Source organism: Rana temporaria, chromosome 4 (genome assembly GCF_905171775.1).
Source record: "Rana temporaria chromosome 4, aRanTem1.1, whole genome shotgun sequence".
NCBI lineage: Eukaryota > Metazoa > Chordata > Amphibia > Anura > Ranidae > Rana > Rana temporaria.
Genome location: NC_053492.1, coordinates 148,681,370 through 148,700,138, shown reverse-complemented (window position 1 = coordinate 148,700,138; position 18,769 = coordinate 148,681,370). Strand labels below are relative to the sequence as shown.

The 18,769-nt window shown below is 43.2% G+C and overlaps 1 protein-coding gene across 1 annotated transcript in view; it reads right to left on the bottom strand.

Moving 5' to 3' along the window:
- Positions 1 to 281: 281 nt before the first annotated feature.
- Positions 282 to 18,769, bottom strand: part of LOC120936665 (mediator of RNA polymerase II transcription subunit 12-like protein) — a 42,778-nt gene continuing 24,290 nt past the window's right edge. Inside the window, exons 4-5 of the mRNA XM_040349184.1 lie at positions 9,392 to 9,473; positions 282 to 662 (exon numbers count right to left, since the gene is read on the bottom strand). Of these exons, the coding sequence (XP_040205118.1) occupies positions 610 to 662; positions 9,392 to 9,473 (135 nt within the window). The 3' untranslated portion in view covers positions 282 to 609. The remainder of the gene's footprint in view (positions 663 to 9,391; positions 9,474 to 18,769) is intronic.

The following is an 18,769-nucleotide window of genomic DNA, read 5'->3' as shown; positions in this document are numbered from 1 at the left end:
GCACTTCTGCCTAGCAGCACTGCGGTCGTCGGTTCAAATCCCAACCATGGAACTACCTGCCTGGAGTTTGCATGTTCTGCCTGTGTGGCTTTCCTCCCACTCCAAAGACCTTCTGGTAGGTTAATTGGCTCCTTTCTAAATTGGCCCTAGTATGTGTATGCATGAAGGTGAGTTAGGCACCTTAGATTGTAAGCTCCTTCAGGGCAGGGACTGATATATGTAAATTGTCAGCGCTATAGAAGTACCTGTAATAAATAATTTAAGTAGGAAATCCCCAGCAATAAAGTCAGCCACTTTTATACAAGATCATTTTAAGTTAAATATGAAAGTATTTTATAATTCAGAAGTTTGGTCCAGTGCATCTGTAAGTCCATCAGCACATCGACAATGTCCTTGTCTAAGTATTAAAAAAGAATGAAACACAGAACTTGCTTCTTTTGTTTTCCAAGCCAGCAAAATATTGTTTTCCAAAAACCTTTTCTTTCAAGGAAAAAGCAACACTCTCCGAAAGCATTCACACTACCTGGAAACATTATAACTTGCTCATACTGGATTGCGAAATATGTACAATGTAATGAAAACCAAAATATTTTAGAATCTTGTCCAGACTTAAAAATTTGAAGGATCCCCATACAAATTGGCTGCTTGCTGTGCCTGGTTACCTGTGTGATAAAAGAAAGAAATTATAAGAATGTGCAGTGGAGTCGTAAACATTATCTGGAAAGTGCATTCTAAATGTTCCTGTTAGTTCTCATCTGTTATAATATACTACAATATAATCCTTTTGTTGAGTACTCCTATTTAACCAAATAACCAAAATCCCTTCATCCCTTGACAAGGCTAATATATCTATCTATATATATCTGTATAGATATCTATATAGATAGATAGATAGATAGATAGATAGATAGATAGATAGATAGATAGATAGATAGATAGATAGATAGATAGATAGATACAACGGGTAAACTAAGTATTGAACACGTCAACCCAACACGTTTCTTCACGTGTTCAATACTTTTTCCCTGTGTCATTCCATTTTATCACACATTACACATAACTTAATTTCTGAACTTATTTGTTTTGGTTTGTATGCATGAAATGCATGGGTTGTTATCGATTTTTTTTTTTTTTAAATTGTGTCACTAGCACTGTCATGGACCTTGAGATATTAAAGTGTTTCTACTTGACATATGTTACACAGGAGAGGGACATTCAATGCAAGGCTTTTGAAATGCTAAGTGGAACCAGCTTGCGAAATACCTTTTATTGTGTTCTGCAGGTTAAGAGCGGGTGTCGGAGTCAGGCCGTCTAGCTGGAACCAGGTTATTGTGTACATTGATTACCCCCTGGGGCTTCTGTCTCAATACACAAGTCTTTCTATCCAAGCTATTGGACCAATCCCTGTTGACAATTTCAAGTCCTCATTTGCATGGTCAAGGGGGACCTGAGTGAAGACTGGATATACTTTACAATTGACCAATAGGAAAGCGGTTGTTGGGAGTGGGATGTTCCAAAATTCTGTATAAAAGTGTGCTGTGTACTTGAAATAAAGAGTCCTGTTGGAACTTACATACAGCCTGCCTGGTGTTTGTTCTTAATGGGTCCGAATGGCACATAGCTGTAATTCGGATCCCGGAACCTTGGATGACTGGACCATCAGACGTTGCAATCTGCAAGCTGACTCACTGGTAGCAGAGGAGTGTCGGGAGAGCAGGACCTGGGCGAGGAAGGATCTCGTCACATTGGTTGGCAGCGGTGGGATTTGCTCTCCAGTTACTGGGACAACTCCAAACCACCACCATGAATGACCAGCTATGCAGCCTGGAGGAGAACCATGCTAAAAGACTTGCTTGAGAGCCGTGGAGGGACCGGTGGGAAGAACAAGGCCACCCTGATCATTGCGCTAGCCGAGATGGATCAGAGGGATGGTGATGCAGGACCCCGGTCAGTTGAAGACTTGTTCCAGCAGCGAGTTCAACAGCGGTTGGCATTATATGGTGCGAACCCATCAGAGACCGCCATACAGAATACCATTAGAGACCTCCAGCGGCAGGATGAGAGAGAACGAGAGCGACAACAGAGAGAACGAGAGCGGCAACAGGAGCTGAGAATTGCAGAAATACGGCGATCGGTGACAACGCCTAAAGAAGCAGCACCAAATGAAAGAAGAGGAGAGGTACAGATATCAGTAACCATGGAAGAGGAATTCAGAAGGAGGTTGCGAGAGAAGCAGATACAGCGCAGAGGACCAGTATCAGAGGAGGTCCTGCTTGGATGGTCTGATTCGATCCGCTGCGAACTCTGGAAAGAAGCGCTAGCCCGCGAGCAGCGACACCAGGGAAAAGCTCTCCCCTCCATCCATGTAAGGTACTGGTCACAGTATGAAGTACGGATGCTGTTATTGGGGGAACAACCAAAGCAGGAGTGGACAGCAGAGTTAAGCAGGCTGATCCGGGAAGAGATGCGGTTGGACGAGAGCTACAGAGCCCTCCGGTGGTATGTAGTCCAAGAGTGCCCGTGGTCAGCGGATGACAGCCCCACGGAAGGCTTTGACTATGATGGCCTGGGATTGTTGTATTGGAGGATGTCCAGGGATCCCAACTTTGGGAGCGATCGGGAGTGGCGTTGGGAGGAAATAATGGAGCACAGAGAGCGAAGACTGAATGTCCCGGAAGTGCACTGGTTACAGGAAGATTTGGAATTCCTGGCCGCTCAGGAATGGGAACTGGAAATCGCCTACAAACAGCTGCTAGACTCCGCTCAGCAGCAGGGTGAGGTTCCCTTTACCTGGGACTATGAGGAAATATCAGCTGACAGTGATGAAATCCTGGCTGATGAATCAGCAGTGGAAAATCGGGAGCTTGCCATTCCCAAAGCTGAAGTGCTGACCGCAGGGCCGAGCTCTGCTAACCTCTGCTCAGTGCCCATAGCATCTTCTGGGTTCCATGGACAGGAGATGGTGAACCTCTATCCCCAGACACCAGTTGTAGAGACAGGGGATTTGATAGACTTTTCTGCTGAGGAAGAACAACCTGGGGAGCCTCCAACAGAAGAGCTGGTATCAGGGCCAAACTTCACTGTGCTCTGCCCAGCACCAAGTACAGTATTTGTGGAGTTACAAGGAACTTCCCCAGCTGAAGCGCTGGTCACCGGACAGAGGGATCAAGACCTCTGCCCCACCCCTGTGGCAGTTCCGGAGGCTCAGGGTGAGAAGATGGCGATCACTCCCCAGCCACAGATTACAGAGTGTATGGACTGTTCAGAGGATGTTATGGATTATGCACCCCCAGCAGAAGTGCTGGCAACAGGGCAGAATGCTAGCCATCTCTGCCCAGTACTGGGACCAACTGTGGAGTTCCAGGGAGCCGGGGCGGTTGGCCCCCCTCCCCAGCAACAAGCTGAGGTGGTAAAGCTCGTACTCCCAGCTGAATCACTGGCAGCAGGACAGGATGCTACTGGCGGCTGCACCCCACTACAGCTTGAGCGGATATCGGTGGATGGGACTGTGGTCTCCACTCACAGCAACCCAGCGGAAGAGCTGGCAACAGAGCAGAGTGCCCCGGGCCTCTGCTCTCAACTAACAGAAGAGGGGGTTCCTGTGGTAGTGGATGGGACTCCGATCTCCACAGACACAACCCCAGAAAATGGTGCGGCACTGAGACAGGAGGATGTCGGCTTTGCTTTGCAAGCACCGGGGGATTTTTACCTAGCATCAGTGGATGGGACTGCAGTCTCCACTGGTATACCCCAGGAATGGTGGCCAGTTGGCCCAGATTCCCAATGGCATGATGAACTGAGCCCAGCCACCCTGTCTTCTCTCCAGCGGCTGAAAGGACTCCAGGGAGAAGGGCCAGTCCAGGCCTCTCCCCAGCGGCAGGCGTGTTCTCTGAGAGAGGCAGAGATTGGCTGGGTGAGTAATGCTCTCTTTGGGACAAGGTATCTGGGGTACTGGGTGGGTACCGAAATTGGGGTCTCTCCCAGTGTTAGTCTCCTGCCAAAGGGGGAGATGTGTGACAGACCTAGCCGGGACAGGGGCTTTTGGAGAGGACTGAATGTGAGCCTCTTGCCGTCCGATTATGGGCCAGGACCTCAAAACAGGAAGGCAGATGGGTCATCCCAGCACAGTCCTGGAACTTTAAGACTACTTTTCCAACATCCTCGAGTTGACCCGTTTGGGTCCCACTGCGGCTGTTGGACTGGTTCCCAGGGGAAGTAATGTCATGGACCTTGAGATATTAAAGTGTTTCTACTTGACATATGTTACACAGGAGAGGGACATTCAATGCAAGGCTTTTGAAATGCTAAGTGGAACCAGCTTGCGAAATACCTTTTATTGTGTTCTGCAGGTTAAGAGCGGGTGTCGGAGTCAGGCCGTCTAGCTGGAACCAGGTTATTGTGTACATTGATTACCCCCTGGGGCTTCTGTCTCAATACACAAGTCTTTCTATCCAAGCTATTGGACCAATCCCTGTTGACAATTTCAAGTCCTCATTTGCATGGTCAAGGGGGACCTGAGTGAAGACTGGATATACTTTACAATTGACCAATAGGAAAGCGGTTGTTGGGAGTGGGATGTTCCAAAATTCTGTATAAAAGTGTGCTGTGTACTTGAAATAAAGAGTCCTGTTGGAACTTACATACAGCCTGCCTGGTGTTTGTTCTTAATGGGTCCGAATGGCACATAGCTGTAATTCGGATCCCGGAACCTTGGATGACTGGACCATCAGACGTTGCAATCTGCAAGCTGACTCACTGGTAGCAGAGGAGTGTCGGGAGAGCAGGACCTGGGCGAGGAAGGATCTCGTCACAAGCACCTTTAAAAATATATTTACCTAGAAAAATGGTGACTTGTTCAATACTTATTTTACCCGCTCTCTCTCTCTCTCTCTCTCTCTCTCTCTCTCTCTCTCTCTCTCTATATATATATATATATATATATATATATATATATATATATATATATATATATATATATAGAGAGAGAGAGAGAGAGAGAGAGAGAGAGAGATCTATATCCCTCTATATATAGATATATACATATATGAAACACCTTCCTTTAGTAAAGTCATTTGTTCACCTTTCCATCTGATAAATCTTCTGCCCTTGTTGTTTTAACTTTGGATAGTAAAACATTTTTTTCTGTAAGTAAATACCTTATACAGCCCACTTCCTGTTTTTAGTCTGGTAAAAAGCCTAGGCTTATAACATCATGCACATCAGTCATAAGAGGGCCAATGAGTGCTGCAGGGCTGCAAAGCTAGGTGTGTGACTCTGTGTGTCGGTGTAAATCCAGGAAGTGAACAGACAGCAGCTTCAGCAAATGGTTGCAGCCAGACTCAGTGAAAGGACATTTCTGCAACATATTTGGCAAGTAAAGAATCACAGTATATATAAAATAATATGCAAAGTGGTTGGAGGGAAGCTTCAGAATGGCAAAGATGTTTTTATTACAAATTCCTCCTTAAAGGGGAGTTCCAGCCATTTGTATGTTTATTAAAAGTCAGCAGCAACAAAAAGTGTTGCTGCTGGCTTTTAATAAACAGGCACTTACCTGCTCCAGCGCTCCAGCGACGCGCCGTCTTCATCTTCAGTGTGGGCACCCGGCCGTGACAGCTTTCGGCTTCACGGCCGGGCACCCACTGCGCATGCGCGAGCGCGAGCGGTGCGGCACTGCGCATGCGCGAGCGGCGCGGCCCGGCGCCGCGCCGTGTAATTGGCCAGGAGATCGCCTAGGACCTGTGACGTGTCCTAGGCGATCGCCTACAGCAGCCACTTCCTGAAGGCGACTAAGCTTAGTCGCCTACAGGAAGGAGGAAGTGGGACGGGAAGTCCCACTCGTGCTGAAGCCCCCACTCCCCCCCCAAAAAAATTACATGCCAAATGTGGCATGTAAGGGGGAGAGGAGTGGATTGAGAGGAAGTTCCAAATTTGGGTGGAACTCCTCTTTAAGGAAACTGCCTTAATAAAGTGCAAACTACAGCAACTGAAAGCAGCCAATCGGAAAATAATTTTAACAGATAAAAGTACTAGAAACTAAATTCTGATTATGTTATCTGATGTTGCACATTACCCCTGCACTTTGCAGCACATTACTGAATTCACCCCTATGACCTTATTCAATAAATATTTATTCTTACAGTACCCAAATAATGAGTTAAACATAGGGTTGCCTTTATATGTGCCCTTCTGAAAATGCTAGTTGCCACCATGTCTATGACTTCAATATATTCAGAGTTACTGTCCTGGAGCAAGCATGAACTAATGAAACCACAAGGGTTGATTTTCTAATGGCAGATAGACTGCTCGGCTTGCAAGGGAAGTTGCACTTTGCAATGCAAGCTGCACATGATGTGAACCTTTGCTGAATTCCAGCTTACAGAGGGGAGGGCAGAAGCAGGCAGTATTAGCCAGGTATTTCAGGTGATACAAGGGGTTAAATGACACAGCACAAGCTGTCCATGCTTTAAAGCAGGGGTCTGCAAACTTTTTAAACAAAGGGCCAGTTTACTTTAGGGGGGGGGGGGCGGACTGTGGTCACTGGGAGTGGATAAGGGCAGAAGGCAGTGGGGAAAAAACAATGCCATATCGTTGGTGTCAGCAGGGGGAATTGTGTCACCATTGGTGTCATTGGTCCCCATTGTTAATGGTATTGGGAGGAATTGTGCCCCATTATTGGCATCATTGGGAGGAATTGTGCCTCTTCATTGGTGTCAGTGAGGGGGAATTACACCCCATTGTTGATATCAGTGGATGAAAGAGTGCCCCAAGGGCCTGATAAAAGCAAGCAAAGGGCCACATCTGGCCCCCGGGCCACAGTTTGGAGACCCCTGCTTTAAAGGAACAGGATCTTTTTTTAGGGTTACAAACACTTTAAATAAATTACAGAAACACATTCCTATCTGTTAGCTTCCAGCAATTATACAGACTGTACTTCATTCACATTATCCTAGAATGCAAGGTTTGCACAATATCTTCATCCAATGGAGACTTTGTTTTGCCAAAACACACAAAGGAATCTTGAGAAAAACCTCATGTCTTAGTTTTTAGAAGAGTTATTTGATAGAATTTCAAACGCTAATATGTAAAACTTGAAATAAAGCTAAGCTGTGCTCTTTCTTTACAATATTTAATATACAAAGATTTATAACTAGTAGAAGTGAATGCACTGCATTCATGTGAAGTCAATGTGCTCCCCTGCTAATCTAAAAACGGGGTTCCGGTCACTAATTGTTATTTTTTTGGCTATTTAAATTTAATTACATTAAGCATCACATTAAACATAGTGATATATCGCCAATTGATCGGTAATTCAATCTTACACTTGCCATATTTGCAGCAGCTCTTGATGTGGCCATCGTCATCCTATGTGTGGGCATCTGAAGCCCAGTAAAAAAAAAATATTCTTTCTCGCTCGTGCGCAGTAGAGCAACGCTCGTAGCGCAGGTTGTTTGTGCCGTTGTCATGACAACGGGCGGTGGCGGAGGAACTTCCCGCCCGTTTTTATGACAACTTAGATAACACAATCCCCACAATAATAAAACTCATAATGACTCACTGAAATCCAGCGATTTTTTGGCACAGAAGAGCGCACAGTCTCCTGGGAAATTATGACACTCTGGGCCAGATTCTCATACAATTGCGGCGGCGCAACGTAACCCATTTACGTTACACCGCCGCACGTTTTCAGTGTAAGTGCATGATCCACAAAGCACTTACCTGTAAACTTGGGGCGTGTACCATTTAAATTAGGCGCGCTCCCGCGCTGGACGTACTGCGCATGCTCAGTTTTGAAATTCCCGCCGTGCTTTGCGCGATGTGACGTCATTTTTTTGAATGGCGACGTGAGTTACGGCGTTTCGTATTCCCGGACGTCTTACGCAAAAACAAAAAAAAAATGAAATTCGAAGCGAGAACGACGGCCATACTTTAACATGGCTCATGTAAAGTTAAGGCATGTTAAAGCATGACTAACATTGCGATGGGAAAAAATTACTAGCAACGACGTAACGAACGCAAAAACCATTGTGGATCGCCGTAAATGCTCATTAGCATACCCGACGCAGGAAAACAACGCAAACTCCACCCAGCGGCGGCCGAAGTATTGCATCCTAAGATCCGACGGTGTAAGTCAATTACACCTGTCGGATCTTAGGGCAATCTATGCGTAACTGATTCTATGAATCAGCCGCATAGATACGACAAGAGATACGACGATGTATCAGGAGATACGCCGTCGTATCTCTTCTGTGAATCTGGCCCTCTATTCCCAGGAGTCTGTGCAGCTTAGGTTGGACAGGAGAAAGACCGCGGTCCAGGAAGAAGGCAGATTAGGAATTCTGCCTAGCAACAGGGATTTCCAGGCATGTAAAAACATTTTTTTTCACAGAACTTTTTAAATCATATTTAAAAGGAAGCTAGTGCAGTAGAGTATTATTTTAGGGTGGAGCTCCACTTTAATATTAGTTCTCACAAACAAGCAATGAATCTGTTGTGAAGAGCTGTGTCCGACTTTTATTAGAAGGGCTCAGGCTCTAGGATAGCATGGACAGATTTAACGCTGCTGATAGCAATGCAAATGGCTACTTGTATTTTTTTAATCTTACAGCGCTGTATATCTATGGAGAGCTTTATATGCTTTAACGAAAAAAATAAATCTATGAAATTACAAATTAAGCAATACAAACCAAAACAGGACATTTTATATCCACTTTATCCAATTTAACAGGAATAGTGAGACAGCTATTACTTGTAACATTAGACTCATTGGGTTTGATTTACTAAAACTGCAAAAATGCAATATCTGGTGCAGCTGTGCATGGTAGCCATTCAGCTTCTAACTTCAGCTTGTTCAATTAGGCCCCTTTCACACGGGGCGGATAAGTAATGATCCGCCCCGTGAACCTCCGCTTGCTCAGCGGGGATCACTCCGTTGATCCCCGCTGAGCCGGCGGATGACAGGGTGGTCCCTGCACACTGCCCTGTCTTTTATCCGCCCTGTCTGTCCGTGTTCACCCGATCCGATCCGTCAGACGGATGGAAAAGTAGGTTTTTCCTCCGTCACACTTTGGCGGATCGGAGCGGGTCGGATGTCAGCGGGCATGTCACAGCTGACATCCGTGGCTTCATAGAGGAGCACGGAGCGCCCGTTCAGGTCTGCCTAGAAAACTGGCAGGTGGACCTGAACGGGTCACCCGTGTGAAAGAGCCCGTAGGCTTTGACAAAAATAAATGAAAGCTGATTGGTTTCTGTGCAGAGATGCGCCAGATGTTGTACTCTCCAGTTTTAGTAAAACGACCCCATTGTCTGTTTAACTAAAAGGAATGGTACAGCATGTTAAAAAATACCCTTCTTTTCACATAAATGTATTCAAATATATTCATGTACTTACTTGAAAGTTGTTTTTGAAGCTGTCTGACCAAGGCTGCAGTTTGCTGTTGTTGTTGAGTTTGTTGTAAGCCTTGTCTGGAGAACTGTAATACACAATTTAAAGATTTAAAGACATCACATAACATATTAAAGGCATTAGAGTTGTTACTCTGATGTATATTGCACATTATATTTTTTAATACCACTTTCATTTTGTGATTATTGGCCTGTAATTTGACAGAAGTGTTCAATGCTATAGGATAGTAAACAACTATTTGTCATGATAAAAGCACAGGTACGCTCTAATCACATATCTGTTTCATGCCACAACATTCAATTATTGACCAAAGAAACCCATCAGAATTAATCTTTCAGTCATTAGGTTTCATCAAAGTGAAATCGGGTCTGCCAAGTACACTTTCCGCTTCAGCTTTACTCTACATCTGCCTTTCTCAATCAGGGTTCAGTGGAACCACGGGGGTTCCTCCATAGTTTTCTTGGCGTTCAATAAGTAGTGAGCATTGGCAGACTTATATATTGTCCGAAAGTGTTGTCCAGCTAAAAATGCCACTCCATAGCGTCAGTAGCACGGAGCCAGTGGAACTTTGATTTCTCAGGTATGTAACCACTGGCACCAATGGTCATGTTAGCTGTCTGTAAGTGGAACATTCTTCCCACAGACCACTGAAGAGAATTCTTCCAACAATACCCAAAAGTTTGGGGGGGGGGGCTAGACTGACCACCATTGTGTTAGACATTTATTTCACTGACCACCATTGACCAACAAAGTAAAAGGGACCTTCTCCCATTAACCACCAATGTGGTATGGCTACTATAACTTGAGCTGTAGGTAAAATCAATTTTAGTAGGAATTCCTTGAAACCTGAAAATGACTTCAAGGGCTGCTCTACATATTCCTATTCAAAAGTGTCTGTAACATTCACTCAGGCCTCGTACACACAACGAGTTACTCGTCGGGCGAAACACATCATTTTCCTCGTCGAGTTCCTTGTTAGGCTTGTCGAGGAACTCGACAAGCTTGCTTTGCGTACACACAGTCAAGACAAAATCTCCTCGTTCTCAAACGCGGTGACTACAACACATAGGACGGCAGGGGAAGTTTGATTCCACTTGCACAACTCTTGGGGCTGCTTTTGCTAATCTCATGTGTTTGCGTGTTAAGTAAAAGTTTGGTAAGAGACTATTTTCACTTTTCAGTCTGTTACAGCTTTAAAAATGTGTTCTCTCCATTACAAATGCTACTTTTACTCCCGTCTCATACTTTATTATGAGCAAGCGCGAGTTCCTTAGCATACACGCGCTCGAGTTTCTAGTCGGAAACCAGCCTGACGAGGAACTCGACGAGCCAATTTGACTCCCGTCGAGGAAAAAGAGAACTTGTTCTCTTTTTGGCTCGACGAGTTCCTCAACAGTTTCCAAAATGAAAAATGTACACACGACCTGTTTCCTCTGCAAAAAAACTCTCCCACCAAGTTTCTTGATGGATTCTGACGAGGAAACTGGTCGTGTGTACAAGGCCTCAGAGTCATGCTCAGTCTTCAAGAGTGAAGATTCACAAAATAAAATCATGACAGACCCACTCATAAATCCCATAAATAGCTTGTTGAAAAGTCTGCAGGAGTTTAGGTTAACTCTAATGCTGCATACACACGCTCGGAATTTCTGACAACAAATGTTCCATGGGAGCTTTTGGTCAGAAATTCCAACTGTGTGTAGGCCACATCAGACATTTTCTGTCGGAATTTACAACAACAAAAATTTAAGAGCTGGTTTTTCAAATTTTCCGAAAATAAAATCCATTCTCGGAAATTCCGAGCGTGTGTAGACAATTCCGATGCACAAAATTCCACGCATGCTCTGAATCAAGTATGAGACTTCCTAAAAGTTTAAAGCAAATTAAATCAGAAAGGGGCATAAAAGATGATTTTCTGACTAATAAAATGGAATAGGAATTTTATTAAATGTATGTACAATGTGTAAAGTACAGTTTTACTCAAATTGCCTTAACCACTTTAGTACCAGAAACTTAGACCCTCTTCCTGCCCAGGCCAATTTTCATATTTTAGTGCTGTCACATTTTGAATAGCAATTAGTTATGCAATACTGTAGCTAAGTGAAATTTTTATCATATTTTTAAACAGATAGAGCCTTTCTTTGGTGATATTTAATCGTGTTTTATTTTTTCCTAAATTAACAAAAAAAAAAGAAAAAAAAAAGTTTTTCTTAGTTTTTGTTATAAAATTTTGCAAATAAGTTTTGCACTGATGGGCACTAATAAGGATGCACGGATGGGCACTGATGAGGCTGTACTGATGGGCACTGATGAGCTGTACTGATGGACACTGATGAGGAGGCACTGATGAGGCTGTACTGATAAGCTGCACGGATAAGCTGCACTGATAACCAGGGTACTTATGAGGCTGCACTGATGATCAGGGCACTGTGTATCAGAGTAAAATGTTGTACTTACTGTGCACCTCACAGATCCGTCTCTCCTTCCCTCAGGAATGGTCTGTGTGGGAGGAAAGGAGAGCTGATAACTGGCAAAGGAATTGAGTCTGTTTACACAGTGACAGCTGTGATTGGACACAGCTGATCACATGGTAAAAGACCAAAGTGATTGGTCCTTTAACCTAATCTGTGATCTGCTGTGTCCAAGGCACACAGCGGTCACAGAGCATTCCCAATGCACACCCCAGGGGGCACACGGGAGGCGTGCACGTGGGAGGATGTCCAGGGACGCCGTCCCAGAACTGGAGAGCCATGCTGTAGCCATATACCGGCTATAGTGTGGGCAAGAAGTAGTTAAGTGGTTGTAAAGGTAGAAGGTTTTTTACCCTAATGCATTAAGGTAATAATATTTAAAATGTATAAATAATATTTGATACAGCAGATTAGATTCCTGTCAGTCCATTATCATCAGCCATGTATCTGCTATCAATATAATATGGCTAAACCGAGCAGTAATAGCTTGAATAATGGGAAACATGCCAGTGAGAAGCAGCTTTAGAAAATACTCAATACACGTGAATTACAGTTTTATTGAATTCAGATGATCACACTGTTAATCAGAAATTTCTAAGATTCTTTCCAATGACAAGGGAGCCAGAAAAGAAAAGACAGATAAACCAATTTACTTTAAACTGGTATAGTTAATGTAAATGTTTGAATGTATACTCCAAAGCAAACTCCACATACAATTAAAATAAAACTTGGAATTACAAAAGCTGACTAAATAGCTTGTGCATGCATGCATGAATGCAGAATGACAAACACACTGTGACCTGCTCTGCTCCCCTTGGGTGGTTGGAGCCAAAATCTTTAGTGGTATGCTTCAACAACATACTGCCCATGCCCAGGACCTATTCCTTCTGGCCTCTGCCAGCAAACAGGCAGGCAATGCTGGGAATGATGTGAGAAGATGCTCCCAGCAAGAACCCTGCAGATCCAAGATGGTGGGTGTAGGTGTAAAAATGGATGAGTACATTTTTGCACCTTTACAACCAACAGACACAGCATAGCCTGATTCCATTGCCTCCTTGCTAGATGACCAAGATATTATTTAGTCAACAGAGTAGCCGTAAATCTGCCCCTGGTAGTCTCTGGTCATTGTACCTACATGACCAGCTTACTCTGAATTCTCATTTTCCATAGCCATATTTGCAGATTTGCTACAACAGGAACTAGATATGGAAACACCCGAATTGGCTAAAGTACTAATGCATGTACTCGACTCTGGGAAGCCAATGCTAAAATTAAAGATTTGGAAAATATTGACAATTTGTTGGGTACCTGAAGCTGTTGAATCCTTGCTGTTTATAGAGTCTCGATTACCACTAGATCGAACGGTATCCCTAGTGATGTGATTGTTAAACCGCATTACTTCTGGACCAGGAAAGCTCATTTGAAAGCTGCCAGAGAAAACCCCACTCTTGAGATAGATATCCTTGCAGTGTTCACCTTTTTGGAACACATTTCTAATTAATGGCATCAATGACATTTTCTGTTTAAAAATTTGATTACTTTTTATACATCAGTTGTTACTTTAAAATTCCCTGAGCTACTCTCTTTTGTGGGTGAATTGTCCCAATTCAAATCTTATAAACTGGACTACAATCCTAAGCCTGAAACCAGAGGAAAACAAACAGCTGCTAGTCTTCTGAACATAGAGAGATTTGCTGAATCAGGGCATGTAACTGTCTACCTTTAGCTAAATAAGTTCTAGATGTTATCGGATGGCCCTGATGGTCCATTATTTTATGTTGATGGATTGGAGGTTTATATGCCACTTACTTTCTCAAAATCCTTGGGACTCTAAGGCCTCGTACACAAAATACCCAATCATGTGCAAGAAAATACATGAAACAACATGTTTGCTTGCACCTGATTGGGTGATGGAAGACAGCAGAGTTTTACTTCATTTGCATAAACATTGCATAATGCCTTTGAATTACTTGAATGAATGCACTTGCAAAGTGAACAATCCATTTGCCTTTAGTAAATCAACCCTGTGATTTTATGCCTTGAAGGTAGCTCAGAATTTGGTTAATTTTTAGGAATCTTATATTTTTGTTTAAGATTGTGCCAGGGGTTATATATGTCCTCTCCTGTAGGACCATCTCTAGGAGTACTTTTTCCTTGTGAATCTCCTATATTACCTGGATCAGCTTCTGACTCAGGTATAGGAAGCCATAGCACACTGGAGCTTAGGTGATGGTATATTGTTCAGTCTGATTACAGTATTACACCATGTGTATCTGTGTTTATTTTTCCTATTCTTTTTACCTTCATCTTCTTCTTGTTGACCTTTTCTCCCATCCCACTCTACTTCTTCACATGTCTCCCCTTCAGGTGCCCCCCCAAGCCTCAATTAAAACATTTCTACAGAGTTTGGATCTCACAGCTTTGTGATAAGGCAGCATTTTTACCCACTTTAGTAATACAATATTTTAATTCTAAAGACGCCCTTAAAGTAGAACTATAGGCAACATTTTGTTTTAATTTTGGATAGAGCAAGTGAGGGTTATAACCCCTGTCAGATTTTTTATTTATATTTGCCATCCGTGTTCCATTGTGGAGATTTCCCTAATCTTCCTGTCCCATAGCCAAACAGGAAGTGAGAGGAAATTCCTGCAAATTAAGGGAATTCCTTGGGGATCCCCAGGTCACCAGAACTAGTGTCCCCATTGGAAGATGTCCCCTCTATAAATTTTGGGAGATAACACAAAATTTGGGATTTTCTTTTACTTTCATTTTCAATAATAATGGTAAAAAGGACAAAAGGAGAAGTTGAAACTCCTTAACGGGGGCAGAGACAGCAATAAAAACTGACAAGCGTTCTAATCCCTCTACACTCCATCAAAAACTTAAAAAAAGTTTTGCCTTTAGTTAAATTTTAAGTTACATATTCTATCCCACAACAAGCAGGGCCTAAATTCACTGTCTAAAAAGATAAGATTGGGGGCGTGTCCAGCCAGCAGAGAAGATGGCCGCTTGAACTGCCTGCTCCACACACACAGCCTGCTCACTGGAGCTGAATACAGTTTCACAGAGCTTCGAAGAATAATGGTTTTGCCACCCCCTAGGGCTAGGCACAGCTTACCTACATGTCCTGGAAAAGAAAGGACTGAATTCCACCGGAGAATGTCCAATTTCTTCTCCTAGCCGCACTGCTCCTCAGGTCAAGATGACGCCGGTCACCACGAGCCACACCAGTACAGGAGAGGGACACCTGCAACACTTATTCCCATATTCGGCTGTCCACAGCACCACAAGGGTCAGTCATCACAGGCTTCCTCCAGCCCTGTGAAAGCCAAGAAAAAGCTGCAGCCACCTCCAGAGTCTGCACCAGAGGTGAGTGAGGCATCTATATGTCTAAAGGACACCAGGGAGCTGCAAGACTCCATTATGGAGTTCCCTACTAATGACCAGCCAGAGCTTGACACAACTTTAAAAGGACATGCTGGTATCTCTGAGAAGCACTATACACTCAGACATCAAGTCCCTGCAATTTCAATCAGATATAACAAAGGTGGGGGATAGAGTGACCCATGTGGAAGAAAAGATGGGCGAGTTCGCAGCAACTATCAATGACCTAATATATGCCCGGTCTTTCCCAGTGACTTACGAGGGTGCGTCAGAGGGGGCGGGGTCACGTGACGGGTGGCCGCTTCCCCTATATAAGAAATGTCAACGCTCCAGCGCGTCATTCCGCTGGGCTGTGTCCAGCGGAGAGAGGAGCTCGCCTGCTGCGCTCTGGACGGATGAATCTTCTCATCGCTGGACCGGACCGCTGATCACCCATCGTTGGAGAGATCATCCGTCGCTGGATAGAAGACAACGTTGGAGCAGGGAGCCGCATCGAGAGTGGATTACCACCGCTGGATTTTTTTTTTATTATTAATAAAGGAATTTTTTTACGGTGTCTGTGTGTTTTTTTTAACTATTTACCCTTCCTTTGTGAAATGGTAGAGGTACAGTGTACCCCATTACCAATTCACATAGGGGGGCAGAATCTGGGGGTCCCCTTTGTTAAAGGGGTCTTCCAGATTCTGATAAGCCCCCCGCCCGCAGACCCCCACAACCACCGGGCAAGGGTTGTGGGGATGAGGCCCTTGTCCCCATCAACATGGGGACATCCTGCCCATGTTGAGGGCATGTGGCCTGGTGCGGTCGCACTCTGTCCCCCCTCTTTTCTGCGGACGGCCAGGTTAACGTGCTCGGATAAGGGTCTGGTGTGGATTTTTGGGGGAACTCCACGCCATTTTTTTTTAAATTTGGGGTGGAGTTCCCCTTAAAATCCACACCAGACCTGAAGGGTCTGGTATGGATATTTGGGGGGAACCCCACGTCATTTTTTTTCTAAATTGACGGTGGGGTTCCCCTTAATATCCATATCAGACCTGAAGGGCCTGTTAATGGAATTTGGGGGGACCCCCACGCTTTTTTTTTTTATGAATGAATCATCTCTGAATTGCCAGAGCCGACAATTCATTAGAGCCGCAAAGCAGGTTTTAAATGCCTTTTTTTCTTTCAGAAATTACACTTTGTACAGAGACAGTTCTATGTACGGGAAACATGCGCTTTTTCACATGCTGACTTTACACCCCCCCTAGGTACGAAATTTAATGTAATATTACACTTTTATTGTTTCACTTTTAGCATTATTAAATTCACTGCTCCTGAAAAAACGGCAGCTTTTAAAACTTTTTTTGCATTGATACATGTTTCCTGGGACAGGACCCAGCTCCCCAAACACTTTTTAGGACAGAAACTTGCATATTAGCCTTTAAAATTAACACTTTAGATTTCTCCCATAGACTTTAACAGGGTGTTCCACGGCTTTTCGAATTTGCCGCGAACACCCCTAATTGTTCGTTGTTCGCCAAACAGGCGAACAGGCAATGTTCGAGTCGAACATGAGTTCGACTCGAACTCGAAGCTCATCCCTAGAAAGGACAGTGAAAGGAGAAAAAGCATAGTAATGATTATAACTATATCAGCTTTCTCCTCCCATCAGCATGCTCTTTGTCTGCGCGTGAACTGGTTGGGTCCTGGTACTGCTTCTTCCTCTCACACTCTAGCCCTGCAAACATGAACTACTAGAAGCTGATGAAATTCAATTACTTACACTGCATATAAGAAATACATTTATTGAAGTATTGCTGATAACAGAACTGCATGAATTTGTGTCTTTTATATCTGCTAAGAGTCCAGATTACATTTTTTGCTTTCCCTTTTTAGCTTCAAGCTGCTATACAGGATTAGATTTATCAGTTTCAGACCGAAAGGCGACTTCTTACTAGAGTGCGATGATATAGCTAATACAAAGTTATAATTGAAAGAAATCTGGCACTATAACCATTTTGCATTAGTCATGAAAATATCTAGCCTCTTAGTTCATCAAGTAATGACCCAGGTCAAGAGTTTTGCTACAATTTTCCCATAATATGAAAGGACGTCAGAGCAGAGGAGCTCAGAGGGGAAAACAATTCTACAAACCAGCAGCTTTCACCAAACATTTCTTTGCTCTAAATTTCACATCAAGTCATTAGATATCACAGGCACATCTAATTACACACGGGGGAAGATTCATGCTCCTTGCACAAACATAACATCGGAATGCAGTCTATACTCTTCCAAACTCTAAGTCACTGTACCTGCAGGGAATGTTTTATAAAATGCATTTGTTTCTCTCTTACAGAGGGAGAAACTTTATTTTCTTAGTTTTATTTTTCATATATAATGGCTAGCTTGCACTTTAAGGGACTCAGGAGAAATACCTGTGTGACACAACTTCAAATGTGTAGTATGCAACGCAATAGATGTGAAATCATTCAGAAGTCTGTATGACTCCAATTTTCCGACAGAATGGAAACAAAAACGAAAAATTTAAGCATATAAATGACGGCCCCACTGCTGATTTTGTATGGCTGGATTGAAATGATGAATTACTGGGAACTATGTTGTTAAATATTATATTGTAACATAAGCAGTAGGGAGTGAAATACAGTAATTAACGATTGCTTGCTATTACACTAAAAAAGATGTATGGGTATTTAATGAGTTGCAGACATCCAAACTAAAATAGGAGTTGAAGAAATAACATTTCTAATGCCCCGTACACACCATCACTTTATGTGATGAAAAAAAATGACGTTTTTAAAAACGTCACTTTAATTGACCGTGTGTGGGGGAAAACGTCGTTTTATGTCTTCTAAAAAACGACCAAAAAAAATTGAAGCATGCTTCAATTTTATGTGTCGTTTTTCAAAACGTCAACTTTTACTTCACAGAAATTGACCGTGTGTAGCAAAAAACTTCGTTTAAAACGACATTTTTTCACCCGCGCATGCCCAGAAGCTACTTATGAAGCGAGCTTCAATGGAAAAACGTGGTGGAACGTAACCTCGCTTTGCTAGAACATTGTGAGAAAAACGATGGTGTGTAGGCAACTTCGTCTTTAAAAATTGAAGTTTCAAAAACGTCATTTTTTACTTCACAGAAAATGTCGTTTTTTTTCATCACATAAAGTGATGGTGTGTATGCGGCATTACTCTCAGACCAAAGAAGTGGAGTAAGGACATGTAATGTGTGGAAGTTATACTTTGGAAGGTCTATATAACTTTAGTTTGCTTTCTAAAAAGTTCACACAAATATCTTCTTATAAACTATATTGAGGAAAAATAAGAACAGAGAAACAGACATGCATAGGTTTTTCAAAGAGAAACAAATATATACAGAAAGAGAGTTACAGGAGGAGAAAGCCTGTATACAATTCTTATGAGAAGACATATAACAATATTTCTTAAGCTGTAAGTTATGGGTTAGCCTTGTGAAGGCTACAGGTTGTTATTATTATAGTTGCCTACTTGCTCAG